At 35.9% G+C, this 26598-nt stretch overlaps 2 protein-coding genes across 2 annotated transcripts in view; both read right to left on the bottom strand.

Annotated features, from left to right (window-relative positions):
* LOC110026326 (eukaryotic peptide chain release factor subunit 1-3) overlaps nucleotides 1-19105 on the bottom strand; it is a 21837-nt gene extending 2732 nt beyond the window's left edge. Inside the window, exon 1 of the mRNA XM_020727219.1 lies at nucleotides 18913-19105. The gene's annotated coding sequence lies outside the window, so the exon portion shown is untranslated. The remainder of the gene's footprint in view (nucleotides 1-18912) is intronic.
* Nucleotides 45-1238, bottom strand: LOC110026327 (ubiquitin-conjugating enzyme 15-like). The gene is made up of 3 exons (XM_020727220.1): nucleotides 780-1238; nucleotides 582-665; nucleotides 45-257 (listed from the first exon to the last, which is right to left on the bottom strand). The coding sequence occupies exons 1-3, from the start codon at nucleotides 837-839 to the stop codon at nucleotides 129-131; spliced, it is 273 nt and encodes a 90-aa protein (XP_020582879.1). The 5' UTR covers nucleotides 840-1238; the 3' UTR covers nucleotides 45-128.
* Nucleotides 19106-26598: the final 7493 nt, after the last annotated feature.

Raw genomic sequence — 26598 nt, 5'->3', positions numbered from 1 at the left:
ATTTGAAGTATCTAAGGAAAGTTGAGCAAATATGTCAAGTGGCTGCTCTGTCCATACCAAACCAATCCTCTCAGAGCTGCTAATGGTTTTGATGAGCCTTTTTGGTTCGGTGGTTGAAGATCCTAATGCTATTCAATGGCTTTTAAAACTTGAACAATGGGATTCGTTAAACACACTTTGAGAGAATAGGGGCTGCTTAACCAAATGCATGAGGCTTCCCACCAATCTAAGGAGAAGTTGATGAGTGCAGCCTTATCCTTGCATCACAAATAGTTTTGCTTCTATGATTCAAAATATATTTGACCTCCAAATAATACTACAAGTAGTTTCTGTTGAGAAAAAAGCCTTAAGGAACAAATTTCAAGCGATTTTTTTATCCATTTCCTCGTCAATTTTAAAGGAATGATAGATAACCCCGCTTAAGAAAGAAATAAATGGAGAAAAAAAGAAGGCAATACAAAAGGAAAACATAAAAATGAAAATAGAAACATGTAATTTATGTATAAAATTTATAAGAAACTTTAACATTTGTTAACTTGTAGTGTTAAAACTAAAAGTAATTATATCATCAAATTATTAACCTTGTGTTTGAAGCAGACCAGGGCATTAACCTGCCATTCCACAAGCTCCTTCTGCAGCCGGTTCCAGACGATTTTGCTCAGGGTCTGCTACGATTGAACCTAAATTCTTTAAAAGAGATATCAAACCGTAGAGAAAAGAGCAGCGAATTGAGGGAGGGATACTAAGGAGTAAGAAGAAGATGAAGAGGTTGAAATGACCTTGCGAGAAGGAGCGGCGACGGCGGTCATGCTTCTCAGAAGTAGAGCTTTGGTGGTCATGCTTCTCAGAAGTAGAGCTGGGGAAGAGAGAAAGGGCGATTTGGTTCCCTCACAGAGAAAAAGCTCCAACTTTTTTACTCAAGGCAAGCCATGGCGGAACTTGATTGGTCTGAGCAGAAGAATCAGTGCCAAAGGAATGCGTCCTTACCTGGAAGAGAAGGAGTGCCGAAGAAGCAGGAAGCGGCTTTGCGTGCTCGATCGCGAACGAAGGAGGAAGGAATGTCGAATCCGGGAAGGGTAAGGGCAGAGGGTTCGATAGCTATACGAGGGCAGCGGAGTAATTCGTACAGAAGACGCGACAAGGGAACGCGGCCCGCGGGGATGATCCCGCGGGCGATCTTCTTCACAAAATAAAAACTGCGATTTCCAACACGCAATTTAAACGTGTTAACCAAACAGTGAGGCGCGCCGCTGTTTTAAGCTGCCCCAAACAGGCCCTAAGTTGCAATCATCAACTTACAGACGTTTTAGGCCCACAGCTCACGTCACCTCAATTTTTTTAGATCAATTGTCATTTCTCTTCAATTTTTAATATCAAACAATGTTTATGAAAAATAAAAGAACATTTTTATCTCAATTTTTGCATCCTTACTATTATAGTTTTTACATCTTTAGAACGATATAATTTTATGACTTCATTCATATTTTACTTTGTGTATTTATTACACTATTTTTAATTTGAGAATTTTACATACAGATCACACAATTCTTCTGTAGTAACATATCTAACACCTAAGGTTTGATATTTATGTTTATAATACTTTGGTGCAATAAACCTATGCTTGAAAATGTGTATTTTACTTTTAAAAACTTAGTAAATATTGTATATTTTATGTGTTGTTGAAGATTTGAAAGGCATGCACGTAAATATGAAAGTTTAGTTGTTAAATATGTAAATATTTAACTGTGGTATTTATTTTAGTTCACCTTTTAATTTTAAATATATAAAGCATAATACTGTGTCAAAATCATATCTATGTTTAATATTTCACTATTGAACATGCCCCGTATTTTTGTCATTATAAGTTTGTATCCCCATACATATCAATACACCATAAACTTTTAGAATAAGAATACGTTAAGAAGTTGTTAAAAAAATTCTTATTTTGCATTAACATCAAATCAAAATCTAAAACTAGAGCCAAAATCCACCTAGAACTCTTACAAATAAGACCAAAAAGGAACTTCGTTAGTAGTTGTGTATTATGTGTAAAAGTAGATCCTGGAAGTGCTTTATACCATGAAAAAATTTTCAAGTGCTTGTCCAGAGAAAATAAAGAGAGAAGAGAGAAAAGAGAGGCTGTAATTGAAAAGTAAAAAATTGATGATTTAATTAAAGAAAGAGGTAGGCCATGGAGAGAATTTTGGATCGAATTTTTTTCAAGCCGATTCGAGCTATCAAAATAGGATCTTAACAGTCCTAAAGATGTTAGAATGTGATTTTAGCAAATTTAGCTCGAAGATCGTTAATCGCTCGAAAATTGATTTGAATTTTGGCTCGGATCGAGCTCAGATTAAAATAGACGACCCAAACTATGAGTCAAAATTTTGGATCGAATTTTTTTAGAGCCGATTTTGAGAAGAACCCAGCAGAACCCAGCTCGGCTTGAAATCGGATCGTTAACAGCCTTACGTGAGCCTCTCTTTTAATCCTACAATTTTTTTTTAATTTCCACAAAGCAAACAAAACAAACTCCTTTTGTTTTCCCCCACTACATTATGTTTCATTTTCCTTCGAAATCCTTAAACTTCCTCCAAAAGAAGCATGTCCAATGTAGTATTTCTAGCATCCATATTATACAGGGAGGCCATTCCTTCAATTAGCATCTGCAAATTCATATTCCCAAAAATTTTCTAGGATGGTATTCCGTAGGTTGAAGAGCCATTTGGTTGAAAAGCTGAAGTAGATATACTCTCGAAATACACAAGCATTTAGAATGGATAGCAGATTTGCTCTGATAGTAAACATCATAATAAAAATAAGAGCTATATTAAAAAGATAAGATGTTTTTTGCTGTAATGAGGAGGCCTAAATTAGTAGCACCCTACAATAGTATGTAAAATATTCACTATTCTACAGCAAACGCCTGTTTCTTCAAACTTCAGCACTTTACCACGAGCTTTTTCATCATCAAATCTGTAATGAGAAACACAATGGCTTCACTAGTTATTTTTCTAAATACTTTGTCTTCAAATTAAACCATGTTTGTACTTGACAATCCATAGTCCACTATTCCAAGCTTAGATATGAAGCATGTTACTCTAACCATATAACATGGCTTTCCCCCAGCTTTTCATTCGTCATTCCATTGAGTAAAAGGAGGCGTGCTTATGATACATATAGTACCCTGGCATTAAAATAGTGGCATCAGAGCGCATTAAGTTGCCTCGCTTGACATCAGTGTACCACATGATCTCCATGCAGATCCAGGATTGGACAGTAATCAGAGGATCATCTTTTCATTTTTTCTTATTTCACCTGGAGCAGGCGATGTCTGAAGCGTACAACCAATGGGTTATTAAAAGCTTCTGTTCCATGTATAGCTATCAAAAACCAAGATACTGTCACTTTTTGGGCTGAACATAGCCTCATAGGAAGGGAGACAACCTGCATTAATGGTAATGGCTGACCTCAAAGGCACAACTGCAGGCCATTCCCATGGGCACCTCTTTGGTCACCTAAGACAATATGATTGGAGGGTGTCCCAAATACTAAAGGAGTAATATGCCGCTGAGATTTCGGCAGAAGGGCCGGAAGTTCAAGAGATGAAGGTGATGGTTAGTCTGACCATCCTTAAAAGGCACAGCTACGTGATAGGTAAGAACTATTAGACCAATTGTAATAGAGGGTTTAGATGGGCTCTCAAGACCCAACTACAAGAGAGGAAGGGAGACACTATGAGGATTTCACCAAAACTGTTAGAAATTTCAAAGTTCAAATGGATTTAAGGCAGCATTCAAACAGTTCTTCCATAGATTATAAAAGCAATGAAAAGTTGGGACAAGAGTTGTAGGTGTCTAAATCAAACTTGCATATCGATAATTGACTACCAATCAGATGCACCAAAATGGAAAATATATCTAATATTTGAAACAATAGAATGACTGGTTTACATATCTACAGCCTCTCACATCCTTTAGCTTTTCTCGGAATTGGCATATCACCCCAAATATCACACCATGTCCTGTATCCCAAGATCACACCAATCAATGAACCACAAAAAAATATTAGCTTCTAAGGCTAGTTGCCTTAATCTTTGTTTTGTGCTTTTGTAAGCAAAAATTATGAATTTTTATGAACCTTTTTCTCCATATAAAAGATATTACTGGCATATCCTAACCGAAAATCCAAAAAAATGGCAGGTTTGTCTTCTTGAAAAATATCTTCAAAGATAACAGAAAAAAGGTCCATTCAATGGGGTAACATGAAGTTCATTTCAGTGAAAAGATGCTCGGCTCATTAAGCATGCAAGGAATCCCAAATAAAATAAAGCTTCTATTCATTTCCTTTTACCTACAAAATTCAGCAGCAATTGTTTCAAACAGCTGCAGCCTGATTATGTTCATATAGTGGAATAAAACCACTGCTCCATATGCTCTTTCCATTTAAATAAAACTTAAGGTTCGAAACACATAAAAAATTTACTTAGCCATTGCGTATAAAAAAGATAATAGTACGTTAGCCATCTGACTCTTCCATCGAATTGCTATCAGATAACTCCAAAATGCTTCATACATGCGAGGAAAAATGATCTTTGCCTCCTATGGCTTTCGGGTTCCTTGATATGAAATTTGACTTATTCTCAAGCCTGAGGAATCTACTGTAAGTTTAAAGACAAATTGTTAGACCGGCACTTATGGCACCATCCGCCTCGTGCTCCATTGAGTCGCCGTTATGTTAGGCATAAAACTAAAAGGGCAATTCAGTCCTTTCTCAGTTATTATTGTAGAGTATAAATAGTGTTAATATATTTAGGGTTAGGGGATATGTGTGATTGTTGTCTTGAATGTTAGGGCTAATGTTTGGGAGAGACCGCCTACCTCTTGCTTGTTTTATGTTGCTGAAGAAAAATATTTTATTTTGCCAGAATTTCTGTGAAAGTTCGTCTCTTTCCTATCAAGTTGGTATCAGAGCATTCGATCACTACTCTCCCTTGTATCGTGTTGAAATCATCGAGGTGTCCCTAGTTGCATGCCTTCATTACCGAATCTCGTGATATAGTCATGATTCAAGTTAGTTAGGAAGCCAAGGTCAGGATCGCAGTGTACACACGTCATGATATAATAGCACTTTGATTCTGAGAAACAAAGAAGGGATCGTGGCATACAAGGAGAATTGAACCTCGCGACACAATCATTATTCGATGTCGATGAAAGGATCCAATACTAATCCAGACATAATCGTGATTCAAGCGATTGAGGAAGACAAGGACGGAATTGTAGCTCACAACCTCCCTAAACAGTCGTGATTTGGACCATCTGGAAAGCCAAGGAAGAGATCGCGGGTTACGACCTCATGGTACAATCGCTATTCGGGATACTTGGGAAGCCAACGACAGGATCTCAACGCACATGAGTTCTGCCTTCGTGATTGAAAAAAGCCCTCAGAGTAATGACAACCAAAAAAGTAGATGTTTTGGAGAAGAATTTAGAGCAAGAGGTGAACCAAATCAAATCTAGAATGGTAAAATGTTTCTCGTCCATGGAGGGATGGTTCTTGTTCATAGATGGTAGATTCACAGCCCTGGAAGAAATGATGAAAATCGTAGAATTCCACACAAGTCTGCCACTGCTTGCAGCAAAATCAAGCAACGGCATCTGGAGCGAACGCGAGTGGCAGCAACCAGAAGAATTCACGCTATATCAAGGTAGAGTCGGTACCTTAGGAAGAACTAGAGTTGCAGGATTTAGCGAAGGAAATGGAAGAGGAGTCGAGCAATAGCACTTGGAAGGAATAGAGCAACATTCGGATGCCTGGAACAAGCGGCAATAGATGGAATGGGACCGCATGCGAATAGGAGAAGGAGAAGATCGATCTGAAGGATTTAGAGCTAGAACAGAAAATCATGGTGGGTGGGACCCCAAAAGAGGGTTACATCCTACCGCACCAATGTTTTTTTGTTATGGCAGCCTTTTGGGTGAAGGGCAATTCAGAAGCCTATGGAGATGAGTGTTGACCTCACTTTTGGCGGAGGTGTAGTTTTTCTCCTCTTTAATAGCCTAGAGTCTAGCCATAGTACTTCCCTGTCAACTACTCCTAAAAAACTAACAAAGAAGCCCTCCCCGTTAGAAATTCTGAGTTTTCTTCGCTCAACTTGACGTTCCGCATGGTAGTTTTAACCGCTATTACTTAATAGGTAAGGCTACTGTGGAGAAACTCAAGGAGAGTCCCTATAGGACTGTTGGCCTTAGGATTGACTGTACGCGTTAATCTGTCATTATCGCGCTCTTCGTCGCCTTATTTGATTAAGCTCGAGCCGAATTTTTTACGTGATTCGGATCACAACGCATTTTTGTCTCAATCGTCGACGGTGTTGCCTAAACGACTCCAGATGACAAAACGGACTGCGCCGATCCGTCCGGAACGTCGATTTTGCCTAAAGGGGACGTTTGTTTCACCACGACGACACGTCTAGAGAAAAATACACATTTAAGTGTTAATTATAATAATAAACAATATTTTATTATTATTGTTATTATAATTAATACCTTATATTAAATCCCAACCTAATTTCATTATCTCCCCCTCCCCTCTGCTGAGTCTCGACCTCGTGGACCTCTGCCCTAGCTTTGGCCCGCTCGGTTCCACCTGGCCCGCTCCTTCGTGTCGTTGGAGTCTTATTCCTGCGCCCGCCTCACGCACGCGGGACAATCCTGCGACCCATCCTTTATCGTATCTCATCCTCTGCGAGGATCTCATCCTCTGCCTCTCGCACACCCGTATGGGGGCGTCTGCTCCTCTCGATCCTTCGAATCGTATACGATCTCCTAATCATTCATTCTTCTGTTCTCTGGTCTATATGAGACTTCTGTTGGTGCGTTTCAGGGGGCCGAAAATTTTTAAAGGGAAGTGAAAAATTTGTCATTTTCTTCTCTCATCCTTCTTCTCTAGCTTTTTTAGGCTTGGAGTGGTTTTACCCTTGCTGTTGAGGGAAGATTGAAAGTGGTGAAGTGCTCTTGAAAATTGTTTTTTTTTTTTGGCTTTTACTTCACGGAGGTACCTCCTAACTCTCCCCTCCCCCGTTGTGCTGTACTCCTTTGCGGTTTTCTCTCTGTTGAATCCTCGAGCTTGGTGTTGTGGCTGGTATGGCGTGCTAGCCTAGTGTTATACCTATATTTTGAAATATTTGTCACCTCAGCATGTGAAAGATAAAAATGTGAGCATGTTTTAGGAGTTAGATTTGATTACTTGTTTAAAATGGTGAAAGTATAACATGTTATTGGCTCGTCTCTATTCTTTTTGTTCAAGGCAAATCAGAGATGTTAAAATGTCGTTTTGAGATAATGTTGGCTCCTCTCTCAAGCATGTTGGGATATGTATCATGAATCTCCTCATTTGTTCTAATTTAGCATGAGATGTTGGAGAGTTTATTTGGCCCTTCATATATGTTGGGGGCTCGGTTTTGGCATCTTATAACTTTCTTTTGCTTAAAATGCATGTTATGGAGAAGTTCAATTTGATTTGGGAAAGGTTCTATAGTTTGCTTCAATAGTTTGGTTTGACCCCTCGAGGGGGGGACATCTTTCATGCTTAGATGTTTGAGGGAAGTTGATTCATGCATAGAGCAATTGGTGGCCTAAAATACTTTATATATTACTGTTATAGTTTAAAAACTTATCTTGGCTCCATATACTGAAGTTTTAAAGGCATGAGAACTTTTCTTTAGCCTTTGGATGGCCCGGTTTTGCCTTGTAATAGCTCGATTTTATTCTGTTTTTGATGAATCAGCTTGGGGATTTACATGACCGCGGTTTTGAATGCCTGCAGAGCTATGTCCTATTTTGATGTTGCGCTTAGTTTTAGCCCCTGCTGGGCTTAGTTTCACCTTGCTCTAATGGTTTGGTTTTGGGTCTCGTTTTGGGTCTCACGGTTTGCTTTGAGTTGGGTTGCGGTTTTAGCCTTGTGAGGGGTTCTGCTTCGCCTTATGATGGCCTGTCTCTATTTTATTTTGAGGGCTTAATTTGGAAAATTATGGGGCTGCAACTTGATACTTACCTGGACCCCATTTTAGTGTGATATGTGACTCGGTTTGGGGCTCGATATTGTTCCTCTATTGTTGTTGTCTTTGCTCGCAATTGCAATGTATGCTGGAGGGAATATTTGTTTCGGGGTTTGTTTTGGGGATTCGGTTTCAATGCTTAATTGCTCCCTACCCGTGAATAGCCTTGGTTTATCTTGTTGTGGAGTCTGCGGTCTCTAGTCTTGGGAGTTTGTTTGGTGGTTTGTGTTGGGCTATGACCCCTGTCCTAGGACCCGACTTGTGCTTTGTGTTGTCATTATTCGAAAGGCTTGTTGGAGAGGCTATTTCACGTCTTCCTTGCTCTTGTTGAGGGCCTGTCTTGTGCCCTCTTTCTGCTCTTACCCGAGAGCTTGTTGGGGGCCTTTTTTGTGTCTTTTTCTGCTCTTACCCGAAGGCTTGTAGTGGAGTTGGTCCATGCTTGTTCTTAGTTCTGCCCACAAACTTGTTGGTAGGTCATCTGGGGTTGTTTGGCTCTTCATGTTGAGCTTAGGGTGACTTGAATGTTGTTGATGAATCAAGTTTGTCATCCAAAAATATATGTATTTGCACTATCTATAGATTGAGGTGATCACAATAAATTGAGCATATTTCTTATGAAGATTGAAGCCGGTTTGGATGATTTATGAAGGCTTGTCCATTCACTCTCTTATGTATATCAAAGGCAACACTTTGGCAATACCTGGGGTGGTTTTCCTTTTGCTACCTTGGTCACCTTGGTCATGAGCCTTGCTCGATGGGCAATGTCCTTGTGGTTTTCGGTTCTGCACTTGTGGTTTTCGGTTCTGCCCTCTAACCGTGAGATTAGTAGATATAGGTTTGTTTCTTCTTTGTCCCCCGTCTGTGGGACTGTTGTGTTGGGTTCCACCTTCCCATTTGCGGCCATGAGCTTCCTATAGGGAGTTTGGATTGGTTTGTTTTGGCCCCTACTCGTGAGCTAGTTTGGAGCTCGGTTGTACTTTTGCTGGCTTTACCCGTGACTCCCTACTCTCTTTTCTGGACCCTTGTTCACTGCCTTAGTCATGAGCCTCTTGATCCTTTGGTTTGCCTTAGCCGAGAGCCTTAGTTGTTGTCCTCCTTTCGATTGATCTTGGGATCTGCCTTTTTAGGTCTTTTCGTTACAAGTTTTGAGGGCTGATTCATCATTTGTTCTTTTCGATATTTTAGGTGGATCAGTCTCTCTTCTCTCTCACCCCATTTTTGTTTTTTTTTCCTTACTTCTTGGTTCGATTTTTTTTATGTTTATGTCTGATACATAAGTGCCCACGTATAGTCTTTTACTATACGTGAAACCATTAAGCAAGGTCACAAGTATGTTGATTTTGTTTTGGGGTTTAGGGCAGTGAAGACAAAGACACACCGGAGATAGAGCAGAATGATATGTCATCCTACGACATCGGGATCTGATTCAAGAACCTATCATGATCCGATTCAGGAACCCGATGAGCTGTAGGATGACAGTATCATTCACCGACATAAGAATAGCGGGAGTTAACCTGAACATTCTTAGGTTATTGGTAGTCCTACGCCCGACAGCGTGATCGACTCGTGGACAACTACACATTTTCATACCTAATAAAAACAAATTTGATAAGAACGGATACACTTTTTTTTTTTAAACAAAAATATATTTTTCGCTACAAATAAAATTGATACAACCCACTTTTGTATGCTTGAAACCTATGTGCATGCTAAAAATATAAATTTTAAATACATTTTAAACATTAGTTGTCCACCAGTTGATTACCTGTTTTGGCTAAGTACCCTGCTGAGTTAGTTTCGATAGGACATCCTTCTAGTTGAGTGGCGGGCTTTATACATTTGGGTGACCGAGTAGCCTTCGACGACCCTTGAGTATTAATATATAATTGAGTCTAGCCCCGATCCGAGTACTTGCGGTCCCCTCTTTTCAGACTTTTTCATATGTTTTCTTGGGATTTTTGGACAAAACACTCGTGGTCACTTTTCGGGATTTTCTCGTGTTTTCTATAATTTTCATCGCGTCAATTCGTCGATTTCCTCGCTTTTTTCTTGTAGCGAGTCTTTTGACGATTTTTCTCGAGATTTCTGGGTTATGTTTCTTTACTTCGTTTATATAAAGCATTACAGCCTGCCTCAAATTTTGTTGATTGTACCTGATTGCATCAATTACACCTAAGAAACTGCAGATCTCCCAAGTATACAGGTTTGTTTTGTGTTTACAGCATGTTATTTTCTTGCAAATCACCTACCTGTTGTACTTCTTACTTTCCTTTACACCGCACGGTCATCTTCGACGGCAAAACACATCTACACCAGCTGAACCATTCCTTAGAATTAAACAACAATCTATAGGATTTCGAGGCCGTTCGCGTTGTGCGACATAAATCCTCAATTTTTCTTTTAGGCATTTGTACAGCTCTACTGTGCAATCTAAGTCCTAACTCATTTTAGGATTCTGATGTTGTCGTCCGTCACGACCTAAATCCTCACATCTCCCAGGCTATTTATGTGATTGTTTCATATAAGTGTAAGCCCTAAATAAATAAAATTGACAGGATAAAACACATAGAATAATTTCTCCTCTAAACTGAGCCAAATCATAGGATAGACTGGGAAGTCACCGAGGTTCTCCTTCGGATCTGTGACATCCCCTAATTCTTCTTCATTTGAATTCTATAATGAATGTTCCAAACTTGAATCATTCCTTTTTCACATCTCTTTGTTTGATTTCATTGAAAATTCATATCCTTTTGACCTCTTTGAAGATAATATTTCTTGATTTTTATCGAGAATATTCTTAAGTAACTACGGTTGTCTAAGATATAATTAACTATAGAGGTTTGCCTCTATAGGAAGTTTTTCCGAACCCAGCTTAAAATAACCTTGTTTAATTTTTCATATTAAATAAGGGTATTTGTCGGCAAATAAAATAGTTTCACGGACCAAACGGACGTCATATATTTCTTAGTTTATTTGATCGAGTTTCGTCCTCAAGTCTTGTGTTTATCCCTCAGGATAGATATAAGATTTGAGGTAGGGCGTTCTTTCATTTAAACTGTGAAGATTATGGGGTCAGTTTAATTTCATATTTTTCTAAACTTAAATTGACATGTAAATTAAAGCGTCCTTCCGAAGCGGGCGACGGGATTTTGATTCTGGTGACCGACAGCTTCTTAAGGGCAACTTCCCCAACTTTTTAGTGCCGACAATGAGCAAGCTGATTATTGAGTGAGCCAGACTTATGGAAGAACAAAAATCAATATGAACTAAGGAGGAGAACCCATCCCTTGTTCATGAGTGGAATGAGCTTTGATTGAGGAGTAAACCCACACATAAGAAAGTTGAAGATGTCAATCTTTAAAGGAGGCGAAGACATGATACAAAGATGGTGAAGATTCCAGAAAGAATCCAATCGCTCCAAAAATTTGCAGAAGTTTTACAGTTTTTCCGCGGATTGCTGCCTCGGAGGGAACAAAAGCATGTAATAAATCTGAGACCGAGGGTTTCTCCCATCAATGTGCGCCCATACTACTACCCTCAGGTATAGAAGAACGAGATCGGACATTGATCAAAGATATAGTGGAGGTCGGGATCATACAGTCTAGTGTGATCCTCTTCTCTAGCCCAAATGGCGTCGAGCTAATGAAGAAGGATAGGAGTTGGAGTTTCTAGGTGGAGTATGGGACAACAAATAAGGACAAATTACCTAAGAAATTCGCCATCACGGTGATCGTGAGTTACTGGACAAATTATTTGGGATAGTGATATTCTCCAAAATTGACTTGATGTCGAGATGTCATCAAATTCGGATGTTGTCGATGAATGTGCACAATACTACAGCTCTTAACTCATGAGGGTCACTACGAATTTCTGGTGAAATGAAAATGATTGCTAGATTATGACGCTACAAGGGAGCCATACGACTGAATCAAACAGCAGTTTCCTCTCTTTTACATTGAGTACAATGTGTCTTTTAGGGAGGAGAGTAATGTTTGAACGGTACCTACTGCACCGTTCGCCTTGTGCTCCACTGAATCGACGGCGAGCCTGCCAAAATAATTTGAAGACTTATATTTGGCGTAAGACTAGAAGGGTGATTTAGTCATTTATTACTTATTATTGTGGCATAAAACAAGGCTAATATATTTAGGGTTAGAGGATGTGTGATTGTTGTCTTGAATTATAGAGTTAGGGTTTGGGAGAGATCGCCTAGCTCTCGAATTGTAGGTATTTATCTTTTATGTATTTGGGTTGTGTTGTATTGTGTTAGTCAAGAAAAATATTTTATTTTGCACAAATTTCTGCAAAAATTCATTTCTTTCCTATCATAAACATTTCTTGTGTGAGTTATTGTTGATACTATTAACTTCCTCCATTAAAAATAGGTTCGGCCAAAAAGCTAAAGACAATGTCAACCACATAAAAAAACAACCTTAACAGAAGAAGCAAATCATATATCTCACATTCAGCACTTCAAATCCCTTGGAATATATTGAGCCAATAGGGCATGAGAAAAATAAGTTTTGAAAAAACAAAAAAAATAATTATTAAAGAAAAAGGATAAAAAATTAATTGCTTGAATATACATAAATGATGGCTTTTTCAATCAAACAAACGAATGAACCTGGATGAATGTGAAAACCAAGATTAGAATTAAATTCACATCCAATAAATCAAAAAAAGACTTCATTTATAAACTCGTATTACTCCCACAGAGATGGATAAGCTCCTCCACCACTGTGATGATCATGAAGCCATGGATAGAATGCATGTACAACTTAAGGAATTTTTGCTGTCTTTTTTATACAAAAATCAGATATGCTCTCAAAAAAAAGAAGTGCATAAAAAATGAAGCATGACAACAGAATTAGCCATCGCATGATGCCATCTATAATATGCAGAATACTCAGGTAGCATGCTTCAAAATATATGGATCTTATGAGCATTCAATCATTGTTATGGAAATCAGCTCATATCCAATTTGAAATGGATTGGATGGAGCGCCAACTGTTCTATCATGATTGAGATACAAACATAATTTTTTTGTAACTTTTCTACATGTGGAAGTGGAACAAATGTTTTTGAAGGTATAATTAAAGAACACATGTCTTGGAAACTTAAAAAAAAAAAACAGTATCAATATCCCCAAACTCCATGGAGAATAAGCATTAGTCGATTAACCATAAATACAACAGCAAAAAACAAAGAGAACCGCCTGGTCATATAAGAAACACAAGTAATCATTCAGCCATAAATAGAAAATATGATCCTATGATTCTGAAAAACATGTTGAGCGGAATGGGAAAAGTAGGTTTTGAGGGGATAAAGAAAATTGCACTTCCCTTACCATGCAAATCAATTTTGGACAAACTCGTCTGGAATGAAGAAATAGGAGGACAAAAAAAATGGGAAAAGATGGGAGGGGATAAAGAAAAATAGAAGTCGTAACAGCTGGGAAGATTACAACAATAAAAAAGAAGATTGCACTTCCCTTACCATGCAAATCAATTTTGGACAAACTCGTCTGGAATGAAGAAATAGGAGGACAAAATTGCTAAAAATAGAGAGCATGAAATAAGGTTTTGAGGGTCAAGGGTCTAAATTATTAAAGAGTTTAGGTTCAAAACCAATCAGGTAGTGTTTTAAAGCACCTAGAAGGTATTGGATTTTGATTTGGGTCAAAGTCTACCATCAATTCAACTAAGCAAGAATGATCAATCCAGCACTAACCCATGAAGCAAGCCATTTTTAAGTAAGTGCTAGTTTATTAGCATGACAACATATGTAAAAACTCATTACAACAATAACAACAACAAATACAAGAATTCTTTTTCTCCATTGCGTCCTATTGAGTGTCATGTTTTTACTCAATTATGATCGATTAAGATCATTTTTTGTACAAGAAGCCCAAGTCTTTTTAGGTCTACCACTGCCTTTCTTAACATAAGTTGAATCTAAAACATCTACTCTCCTAACAGGATCATCAGATGGTCGGCATTTAATGTGACCAAAATCAGCATTTAATGTGACCAAATTTAATGTGACCAAAATCATCTAAGGCGGCTCTCTCTAATATTGTCTAACACTAGAGCTACACAAACTCTATCATAGATATATTCATTTCGTATTTTGTCTCTAAAAGTCAAGCCACTCATCCACCTAAGCATTCTCATCTTAGCAATACTTAACTTTGTTTTATGCTTCTCTTTTAAATGCCAACATTCTGTATCATACAGCATTGCATGTCTTACCATAATCTTATAAAATTTTCCTTTCAATCTAAGTGGTACTTTTCTATCACACAATAGGCGCATTCCTCCACTTCAACCAACTAACTTGAATTCTACTAATAACATCCCCATCTATATCACCATCACTTTGAAATATACACCCGAGATACCTAAAAAAATCACACCTTTTATTGATTTGATCACCCACAGTTACAATTCTGCCACTAGAGCTGCTACTACTAAAATTACATTCCATGTATTCAGTTTTATATCTACACAAATGAAGGGATTTAGACTCCAATGTAGACCTCCATAATTCAAGTTTATCCTGATTTTTTTCTTAGTTTTATCCGCCAAAAGGATATCATCAGCGAAAAGCATACACCAAGATACATCCTCCTGTAAATGTTTAGTCAGAGCATTCATAACTAAGGCAAAACGATAAGGGGCTTAAAGTCGATCTTTGATGTAATCCAATTGAAATAGGAAAATACTCGGCCAATCCTCCTATTCGAACACAAGTAACAGCTCTAGTATACATATCTTTAATGGTTTGAATATAAGCCATATGAACACATTTCTTCTCTAGAACTCTCCAAATGACTTCGCTTGAAACCTTATCGTAAGTTGTTTCTAAATTAATAAAAATCATATGTAGATTTTACTTATTCTCTATGTACTTCTCCATCAAACCTCACAATAAATGTATAGCTTCCATGGTAAACCTGCCCCGCATAAATCCAAACTGGTTATGAGTATTTTTATATCACGTCTTAACCTATGCTCAATTATCCTCTCCCATAATTTTAAAGTACGACACATTAAATTAATTTCTCTATAATATGCACAATTTTATATATCTCCTTTATTCCTAAAAATGGGAAACAAGATACTCTTCCTCCACTCAAGCATCTTTTAGCTTTAAAATAATATTAAAGAGTGTACTAAATCGAGAAGCCCCAAATCTCCTACATATTTTCACACTTCAATTGGGATATCATCAGGTCTTACTAATTTTCCACCATTGATTTTCTTTAATGCCTCCTCAACTTCCTTTTTACTAAAGCGAAGATAAAAATAAAATATTTTATTATTATTAGGTCTATCATATTTTCAGAAACTTTATTGAAAAGTTCACCCACCTATGTTGAATATATTCTTTTAAGAAAAATAATTTTTGATTTCATCTTTAGTACACTTACTATGAATTAAATCTTTAGTTATGTTTTATCTTTGTTTGGCTAGTTTATACCAATATATTTCACCCTCTTTAATATATAATTTATTATAAAGATCACTAAAAGAAGAATTTTTAGCATCACAAATTATTCTCTTAAACTACCTAAAACCGCCTTATATTTTTTTCCAGTTCTCTAAGCTTTTACATTTAAATCAATTTTCATGACACAACTTCTTATATTTCATCTTTTCTTGCACACCACTAACTATTTTTATTTATAAAAGCTTTTCATTTTGATTCTCCAGGCATAATTTGTCATTTGATTAATCGTGTTTGTTGCTTTATCCCAAATAGAATTCGCTTCATCATGAACATCCCAAATTTTTAAATCTTGAAATTTACTCATAAAAATAATTTTAATTGTATCTTTTAGGTGCCCTCATCTAATTTTATGACAATATTTTATTGTATTCTTTATCTCACAACTCTCCATCTTAAATCCAGATCTAATAATCGATGTTGAGTAGTTAAATTTTCAGTTGGAATAACATCATAATCTTTACACTCTCGACGGGCTTTTTTTCTCATAAGAAAATAATTAATTTGTATTTTATTAAATCAATTCTTATAAGTAATAATATGTTTATCTTTTTTCTTAAATAAAATATTAATAATAACAAAATCATATGCTAAAGCAAAATCAAATATAGTTTTACCTTCTTCGTTATTCACTCACTACAACAAACAAAATTCTTTTCATCGTATTGTTATATAACTCGTACTATCGTGCTAACTCATGCAATATGGATGAATGCAATAGAGCAGTGCATTATGGGGTTTACACAATACTAATCAATCTCTCAAGTGCTGTGCTTTATAACTCCATAAACTACTATCTCTGAGAAACACCTCCGTGATATGCTTCCAAAAAACATATGATATACCTTAGAATGCAAACTATTATATTACACATCAAAACTATACAACATAACCTATTACACAGCCCTATTCCCCTTAAGCGTCATATTGTTGTTTCAGTTTTGTGCATACTGTTGAACTTTTTTCCAGATGCAAATTTCATGTATGAAAACAAATATTTTACTTACAGACATGCAAGCAGGAATCAATTAGTTATCTTGTAGTTGTTTATGAAGAATGGCGCAAAAAAGCAAATTGAAGTTCAATGTTCAGTTCTGTAAGACTTCTACCAATTATTCAACTATCAAACTATTTTGAAGTATTTTAATAACGTTACAAATAAAGACAAATATAGACTGTACCACATGACTGTTAGTTCGACCACCCTAACCACCACCCAATAAAAAATAATATGAGCATAAATAAGTAAGAAAAATTATAAATACATTGGAGTTTGTGAGCAAATCTGTCTCAGTTCAGCTCCATTTACAGATTTGTGCTTCTCAAGGTAGAAATTTATACAACTCTTCCATTGGAGCTCAACAAATACACTCTAACCATACAGCACATTACATGAGAGTCATAATTGGAATACGTATTCTGAATATGAGGCTGAATTCAAATTGGTTGTATTGTAAGATAACTAAGAGACGTATTTCCTCTCAAGGAATAAGAAAGTTTGGCAAACACTCACCAACTAATTATAGTAAACTCGATAGGATGCACACATTTAGCAAGAAAAGGATGGATTAAAACATTTATTCTACTAGGTGGAAATGTGAGAACCGCCAACATGATACGTCCTTAAAAGTAGTGAAAAGCAAATGAGACTCCAGTGTGTCACAAAAGACGAGGAGGGGGATTGTTGATACTAATCAACACAATCGACCATGACCAACCTGCAATTGCATGAATAAAGAGATATTATCTTGAATATCAGTGAAGGCGTTTGTAAGCTAGGAGATCCATGTCCCTCTTCCTTCCGAGTGTCTTAATGATTTCATTATGCAAGAAGGATGACTATGAGGCCTTAATGCATCATTTTGTGTGAAGGAAGACAATGACGACTTCGAGAAGTAAGGGTGGTATTGAATCAACACAGTTCATGCCTTTTCGAAGAGGCAAACTTTTGTGAAGGGTGAAGGGTGGCAAATTATTGAACTCATCAAACATGAATATTGGATCATGCATGCTAGGCATTCCTCCCTTTCTCGCAACAGGTCAGAGATGACAAAGTAGTCACCTTGCTAGCCCTGAGGGGACCAATTTTGATCTTGATCTCTCACCATCTCCACACGAATTGCATGCAAAAAGATTTTTGATACAAACTAGTCAAGCCATACTTGAAGATCAAGGGGTGGGTTTGGTAGATAAATTTAGGATGATATCAGCATAATCTGTCAAAAGAAAATCACCTCACATGGTCCTTTGATCTTCTAAAAAAACCATTCAAAAGCACAAAGGTAATTCTTGGAAAAGAGCTTCATGAATACATCTTGTAAAAGAGGTATGAAGAAATAGGGAAAATGTTATCTAATTAGGCTTTGAGAAAAAACATTAGATCAAAATTATGAAGGGAATTATATTGGTTATAAGATTTTTCCATGACTGGAAGGGAATTGAAAGAAAATCTCATATGCCCACACCACACTATGATCTTTCACGAGCATAAAATTCTTCTGGCTAAATGTTAGCCTGGGCTCGTCTCTTAACTTGAAAGACAACCCAATGTCCCTCGCGAATCTTTAGTGGTTGCTCTAGATCCATGAAAGATGAGGCATTGGGTCTAACTTGATCCCATGTGAGGCATGGCTAACCTAACCTAGGAAAATTAGGTTTTGCATGGATAATCCTAAAGTATGGCATATGTTAAACCCCTTCATGCACAACAATTTTATTCGAATAACAGAAATCGCCAATTAGTGCAATCAATATCAGCTAACTTTAAATTAAATCGATAAAAAATAATGCGCAGTAAAATGTTAGAAATGTAAAATTAACTTGCTGATGCCAAGAAAGGGAGAAGCATGAACTAAAGAAAAAAAAATGGAACAGAACGCCATAAGAACAAAGCAAAAACAAAGCTTGCCACTAGATATGATTTATGATTTCTGCATCACAAATAATTCCGGCAAAATACGGCATGCTTTTCGGCAGCTAACAACCGTGAGAAGAATATCCATCAGAGACACACAGCTATTACACAAAATACCAAAAAAAAAAAAAATCCAACAGAATGCTGGGTTTATCAACGCCAAAGCACTAACCCAACCAATATGTCAACGCCCAGTTAGTCGGATCTTCACTGAAGAATATATCAATGCACATAAATAAAAAGAATCACAAAAACAATAACTATCTAAGAAGCACAAGGAAATAAAAAATAAGATCTGGTTATAATCACCAGAACCAAAGGCGCCAAACCCTAGATCGCAAATTAAGAAGCCGAGAACAGTTTTCCGAACAAGAAAAGCTTAAAACCAGACAAAATTTTATTAGAACAGCAGAGTGCAAAATTGGATTACCCAAATACCAACTTGATCGCGGATTGAGGCCACGAATACGGGGGGCGAGCTTTCTCCTGCCGCCTTCCTGCCCCTCAATCCAAAACTACGAATTGAAGGAAGACCGAAAAAGACAACCAGAATCTACCTCCGGGCTTTTGATGCCTCCGGTTTGTACTGTAGTCTGGAGTCAGCAGGCGGGCCATGGACAAGTGCGACAATGCGAACGTGCTCGAATAATTAGCTTATGAGCTGATTAACGCAAAATATATTTAGAATTTATTAATTTTAAGAATTTAAATGTAAATCTAATAGAAATATTGTGTAATCTTTTCTCCGCTCGTCCAACCGTGCAGGTAGCCACTTCAGAAATTAGGTCGGTAATAGTTAGGTTTTTGTTTGGCTCAATTCAAATTTATTCGAATTAGCTCTCGTTAGGCTATATTTTGGGTTACATTCAAGCTTACATATTATATTCATTTTAGCTCATTTGACTCTAAAAGAAAATTTTTTTTCTTAAAATATTTGTTTCATCCCCCACTTCATCGTAGAGTACAAATGAAAAATGATTTTTTTCAAGTTTAGATAGGATTTCTAATGGGAATTCTTCGTGTAGAGGAAAATATTTGCGTACGTAAGACGTACGCAGTGTTGCATGCGTCGGAGGTTATTCAGAGAGTACACGGAGATTACATCCGCTTTATACCCTTATAACCCCTCTATAACTTACCTGCACCTATCAGAACAACAGAAGCGCGGAACTTATTTGTATGTTACAGGTATGTTACAGGTAGGTTACAGGGAGGTATAACGCGAATATAACCCCTTTATATCATCTGAATAACCTCCCGACGTTCACAGATGTGCATACATCTTAGGTATGCAAATATTTTCATGTGGGACAAAAAACTTGGGCGATGGGACAGGTGGGCTGCGAAACTTTTAGATTATTTGCATACATGACTTCCAATTTTATCTATTTTATTATACACATATGACCAAAAAAAAAAAAAGATAAGCTAGCATGCCACAAGCAAATTATTGAGAAAAAATTGGCATATTTACATGCATACCATCCAAATCCTATGTATTTACATATCTAACACCTAAACTTATATTTTGTTTTATAATTATATCACCCAAATAATTTTTAAAAATAATAAAATTTTAGTATTTTTAATTACAAATAAAAATATCATTCTTTAGTTATTTTGAGCCAAAATTAGCAAACACGAAAGAACAAACATTTATTCGTGTTCGGCTTGTTTATAAATTGAGTTCAAAAAATCTATTTGAATTCGACTCGCTTGTTCGGTGAACAAATCGAACACAAGTTTTTTTTTTTTTGCGAACGACAAGCTTTTTGGCTAAGCCTATATACATCACAATGCTTCATACTCAACAAAATGCTTCATACTCAACAACCACACGATCACCACCTTTACTTAGAAGTGGCTCTACAAATGTATAATTATTCTATACAAGACGCATTTTTAAAAACTTCCTTTATAACAACTATAATATCGATGAAATAAAAATAAATTTATCCTTTATATTGTTGTTTCTTTCCTTGTTAGGCATTATTGTGCTTCCATGATATCATAGATTTAGCCTCGCCACAAACTAAGTGCTTCTGATTCAATACAATGTCAAATTCCAACAACTCCATGAAGAACAACGACAGCTACTTCATTCAATCGAAAACTCTCACCATCCTACCTCAACTTAAGTTTTTAATGGCTGATATTAAATAAGGCGCACTCGTCGTATCATCAAAATTCACATGATATGAAGGTTTTGGGTCACCAAATTTAAATTTTTAATGCCAAATACTAAAAAATTTATTTGCACCCATCCTATCACTAAATTCAAATGATATGAAAGTCTTAGGTCATTAAAAAATTCAATGTAAATGGATATAGGAATATTTAGAAGGAATTAACCCAACTCTACCAAAGTGATCATGAAGCTCGATATAAACATCCATTTCAATCTTATATTCCAAATTTGAACTCTCATTAATCAATCTAGTAGTGTGATTATTTATATCCATAACCATAGCCCTGGTTCTCCCTTTCATCAAGTTGGATTCATATGTTGATAATTGGGCCACAGTAACATATTATTTACCATCCACCAACAATTTCAAAGCCGTCCAACTCTAAAAAGGGCTACATGATGTCTAAAAAAGGAACATTTCATGGCTCATCCCTTTCAGACATATGATAAAAATAAATGCACTTGTTGTCACCGATTCACCTTTGAGTTTGAAGGATATGATACCATACATTATGGATATTTTACCTCCAATATACCAAGTGTTTAAAGTAGGCGTACAAACCAACCTTCAACCATTGAGCATCAATGATATGTACTTACTATTCTATTGTGAAGGGATAGTATTGGTTATTGAAATGACAGAGGATCAACTGATCTCATAATTAGCCTAAAAACCAATGCCCCTAACAGACACACTTAAATAATGAAGACACCATGCCAACACTCCCATGAGACTCTTTCGATGTCGCAATAATCTCCCCTATAAAGTAGTATTCCCATTAAAGACAGATGTTTGTCACTACCCAATATGAATGTCAAATATGTGGCAAATGAGGACATTCAGCCACATGATGCTAAAAAATTAATTTTGACTATAACAAACCCACTTATCTTAAACAATCAACTTCTCTCCACAAGAAACCAAATGGTTCATAGACTGTGATGTCATATCACATCTTACATTGAATTCCACATAAATACACAACCTTCAAGTAGCTCGTGGTACAAAATTGATTTCCATTGAGGTAAGGGATATTCTCCCAGCCCTTCAAATCAAATAAGGCATTTTTCCATGCCTCGTCGTAAGACTCTTATCTCATCTACACCACATTCCTAATTTCTCATATAATCTTCTCACCATAAATCACCACAAATCCAACAATTTTGGTTCCATTCTTACTAAAAAAATGCAAAATCTAATAAACACTTCTTAAAAAGTTCGAGAGAGAGAATGGTCTCTATCTCTTTTCCTTAACATCACAACCCATCTTAACTCCATACGACCTCACTCTCCATGCCAAAACAACATCCACCAAAATGAAAAATAGAAGGGCCTAACATTCTCACTCTGTTATACTATCTACCTTAGCAAAAATCAACCAAAAAATATGTATATTTCCTCCACCCTATCTCAATTTAATTTTTGAAACTACTTAAAAGTTATAGGAAACCCTTTGTTTTACAAACTTTGAATAGTTCAACCCTTCTTAGTAATTTTCACTTAGATGAATAGGGTCCCTTCATGGTGCTCTCGGAAGCAAAAAATCAACAAAAATATGTATTTCTTCCGCCCAAGTTCAACGTAATTTTGTAACTACTTAAAAGTGATTGGAAACCTTTTACTTTACAAACTTCAAATAGTTCAACCTCTCTTAACATTTTTCACTTAGATGAATGGGTCCCTTCCTGGTGCTCTTGCCACACGGATATAAATATTATATCAAATTTATTGATGATTTTTCTCGCTTTATACACCTCTACCCAAAGAAAAATAAAGCACCATCTTAAATTTGAAGCAATGGTGGAATGTCAGGTCTCAACCCAAAAAAGAATTCTCCACTTAAATAAATGATGGTGTTATATCACATTTATTGATAGTTTTTATTTCTTTACATGGCTCTATCCAAAGAAAATTAAAGCCCAACACAATATAAATTTCTAATGTTTGACACAATGGTTGGATGCCAAGTCTCAACCCAAATAAGAATTCTTCACTTAGATGATGGTAGGAAATAAAACAATAAACTTCACACCGTCCTACTCTGATATACAATCATATGCCAATAAGCCTTCCCCTATACATCTGAATAAGCAACATAATCAAATACAAGCATTGTCATATAATTGAAAAATCTCATGTTATTCCTAATATAACCATCCTTCCATTTAAATAATATGCAAATTATCTTTTTAGTAAACCATTTAAAACGACTCTCTAATTTTGTCCGTCACTGAGCTACACCAACCCTATCACGATAATATTCATTTCGCATTTTCTTTCTAAGTGTAAAGTCACTCATCCACCTAATCATTCTCATATTGACAACACTTTACTTAGTTTTATGCTTCTCTTTTAAAGGCCAACATTCAACACCATAGAGCATTGTAGGTCTCACCGTCCTCTTCTAAAATTTTTCTTTTAGTCCAATCGGTATCTTTCTATCACACAATAGGCCCCAAGCATTCCTCCACTTCAACCGGCCAACTTGAATTTTACTAACAAAATCACCATCACTTTGAACAATAAACTTAGATATTTAAAGCGTTCACACCTTTTAACAATTTGATTATCCATAGTTACATTTCTGTCATTAGAGATACTACTACTAAAATTACATTCCATGTATTCTGTTTTAGTTCAACTCAAACAAAGGCTTTAGACTCTAAGGTAGAACTCCATAATTCAAGTTTTTCTTGAGTTTTTTCTCTCGTCTTATCCACAAGAATGATATCATCATCAAAAAGCATACACCAAGGTACATCTTCCTATAAGTGTCCAGTAAGACCATCCTCACTAAGTCAAAAAGATATGGGCTTAAAGCTGATCCTTGATGTAAACCAACATAAATAGGAAAATATTTGGTCAATCATCTTTCTGTTCAAACACTAGTAATGGTTCTTGTATACTTACATTTAATGACTTGAATAGAAGTCATATCAACACCTTTCTTCTCAAGTACTCTCTAAAGGATATCTCTTGGAATCTTATCGTAAGCTTTTTCTAAATCAATAAAAATCATATGTAGACCATCCTTATTCTCTCTGAACTTCTCCATCAAACCTCTCAATAAATGTATAGCTTCCATAGTAGACATGCCCGGTACGAGTTCCATGATGCTTGACATGGCTTTTCATGTATTTTTTTAGAGTCCTTAGGGAGTCTGCATTAGAAATAAGGTATGGCACAGGTTCCAAGACACTTGACGCCGAACCATGTGATTGAGACAGGAGCAGTATCTCATGTCATGTACCTTAAGTATGAATTTTTTGCTTGTATAGAAATAGGGTCGGATGTGGAGCTTGACAGTTTTTCCTATTTTATGGGTTATGTTCTAACCAAGTGGCATCCGACCTGTTATGTATTCATTTGCTTTGACTTGCTTTACAATGCACAATATGTTGATTTTTTTGCTTTCTTATTGCTTTGTGGTTTGTCTGTGTTAAAAAAAATTGTAATCTAAGCTCATAAAGGACCTAGAAATATAATTTCAAAAATTCTAATCATAAAAAATTCAAGATAAATCAAAATTTATGATTAAAATATGTTAACTTATAAATGAGTGATTTACTTTCCTGGATGGTCTTTAATCGGTTTTAAAACAGGTTACATAGTAAGGACATCAGCCAAGTCATGCGTAATAGGGCTCTCACATTTAAATTAAATTGCAAATAACTACAGCATTTTGTGTGTCTTGAGGAGAAGCCCCAACGCATCTTCAATCGACTAAGACAAACATAAAATTTATATTTAGTTGGTGGTATGTAATGTAATAAGGTGCTAGAGGTTCCCCTGACCCAGACGAGGGTTTAAGTCGTTTGTAAGAGCGCTTTGGCTTTGTAGTTGGGCCTCTCTTTTATCTTTTCATTCTAGCGACATCTCCATCACTTAATTGACGAGTATAAGTCTAACATATACCAATTTCCACCTCTTAGAGGGTCATAAAAACTAGAGTTTCTTTCCTTTGTCCTAAAGGCTACTTTCCCTTGGACTATGTAATGCATGGATTGCTGACAAGGAAACCTTGGTCGAGTTGGGTCGACTACTTTCATAACCAGACAGACTTAGGGTCTCCATAGTTTGAGATGACGGATTCATGGTATCCTAACCTAACTAGTTTTACCTACTTAAGGATTACTCCTCTTTTCGTTGGCACCTTCTATGAGCCCTATCATTCCTTTGAATATTTGTTGATGTCGTCTCATAGGCCCTGCATGTCTAGACGCTTCCGTCCATAGTGGATACGGTGATTCACCCTCTGTCATATGACTCGGTATAGACACCGAAAGCATCAGGATTATCCCGTTTCAGATGATAAAAATCATTTGATTTCCCAATTAATTGTGTATCATAAATAATGTAAGCAAGAACCTTCTCATTGAGAGTATTATTGAGCATGACTCAATATGTAATTAACCAAAAACATACATTCCTTTTGGCAGTACTCTTAAATCCATAACAACTACACAAACTTGACTCTCTGATTACATGGGTGGCTTACATAGGGCTTCTCTTCGCGGATTGTGTTTCAAGATGTTTTGATATGATATCTTTAGACATACATTCTTGACCTATCATGTGAGGATTACCTTACATAAACCCTCATTATTTCTTTTTAAAATTTATTTGTCTAACTTTTGTTGTATATCATATTTTTTATTCCTCTCTATTCATATCATTTTTATGATTCAAGAGGGAAATTTATTTGAAAAAGAGAATCATACAATGATAGGAAGAGATGAAGACTTGGAATCTTTTTAAAAAATGACCTAAAATAGTACACAAGGAATGTGAAAGTACAATATTGTTTTACTCTAAGAAATTCATAAAAAACACCCTTATAAAATTATTCAAGCATTGAAATATAGAGATAACATAAGTGTACTGAAGAAAAGCTTGAGTACAATTGTGTTGTATCGAAGAAAAAAACAACCAAATATCGTATGATATGTCAAAAGATGGTGCAAAACATAATTATACTCGAGTAAAATGGAGTACAAGTATATTTTATCGAAGAAAATAAAATCAAAACATAATATATTATTTTAAACCATAGAGTACAACGTGATTGTACTCAAGAAAAACGGAATACAATAATGTAATACTAAAGAAAAAAGTATCTAAAATATCATATGTTAAAACATATAATACAACATGACTATCTTGAAGAAAAATTTGAATACAACCAAGTTGTACTCAAGAAAAAACCTTCAAATATACTATTTTATATTAGATGATTATGTATAACATAATTGTACTCAAGTAAAAATTGAGCACAATTATGTTGTACCCAAGAAAAAATATTCAAAATGCCCTATCGCATGTTAAAATATGGAGCAAACATGATTTTACTCGAGTAAAAAATGAAGTACATTCATATCGTACTGAAAAAAAAAATCTAAAATGCCCTACCATATGTCAATAGACACTATAAAACATGATTGTACATAAGTAAAATGAAGCATAATTATATTTACCGAAGAATCAAATGATTCTTACAATAAAATTAATCCACAAAATTGACATAAAAATGAATATGTTTTTATGAAAAAAAATAGGTAAAATCAAATGATTCTTACAAAAAAGAGTATATTCTATACTTAGAGTGTATATAGAATGTTAAATAATTTTATAAATTATGTAGAATGTGTTAGAAGCTTACTAAATGAGTTCGCGTCTATGACATCGTCAGGGGTGGTGATCTCCAAATGATGTAAATTAACACTTTACTTGTTCTCCATCCTTAACGTGATCTCTAAAAGATGTAGGTTAGCCCTCTGTTTGTTCTCAATCTTCTCGTCGACATCTAGTCTTATAATGTTGTTCCTTCCTGAGATTTTTTTTTTCTTCTTCTTCTCCGGTTTGGGTAACAATATAATATTTAGACCTAAACCTTAAATTTTATCCTTGAGTTTGTGCGCGATGTAAAA

The sequence above is a fragment of the Phalaenopsis equestris genome, unplaced genomic scaffold, assembly GCF_001263595.1.
Source record: "Phalaenopsis equestris unplaced genomic scaffold, ASM126359v1 Scaffold000364, whole genome shotgun sequence".
Lineage (NCBI taxonomy): Eukaryota > Viridiplantae > Streptophyta > Magnoliopsida > Asparagales > Orchidaceae > Phalaenopsis > Phalaenopsis equestris.
The sequence above is the reverse complement of the archived record's forward strand: the minus strand, read 5'-3'. Positions and strand labels throughout refer to the sequence as shown.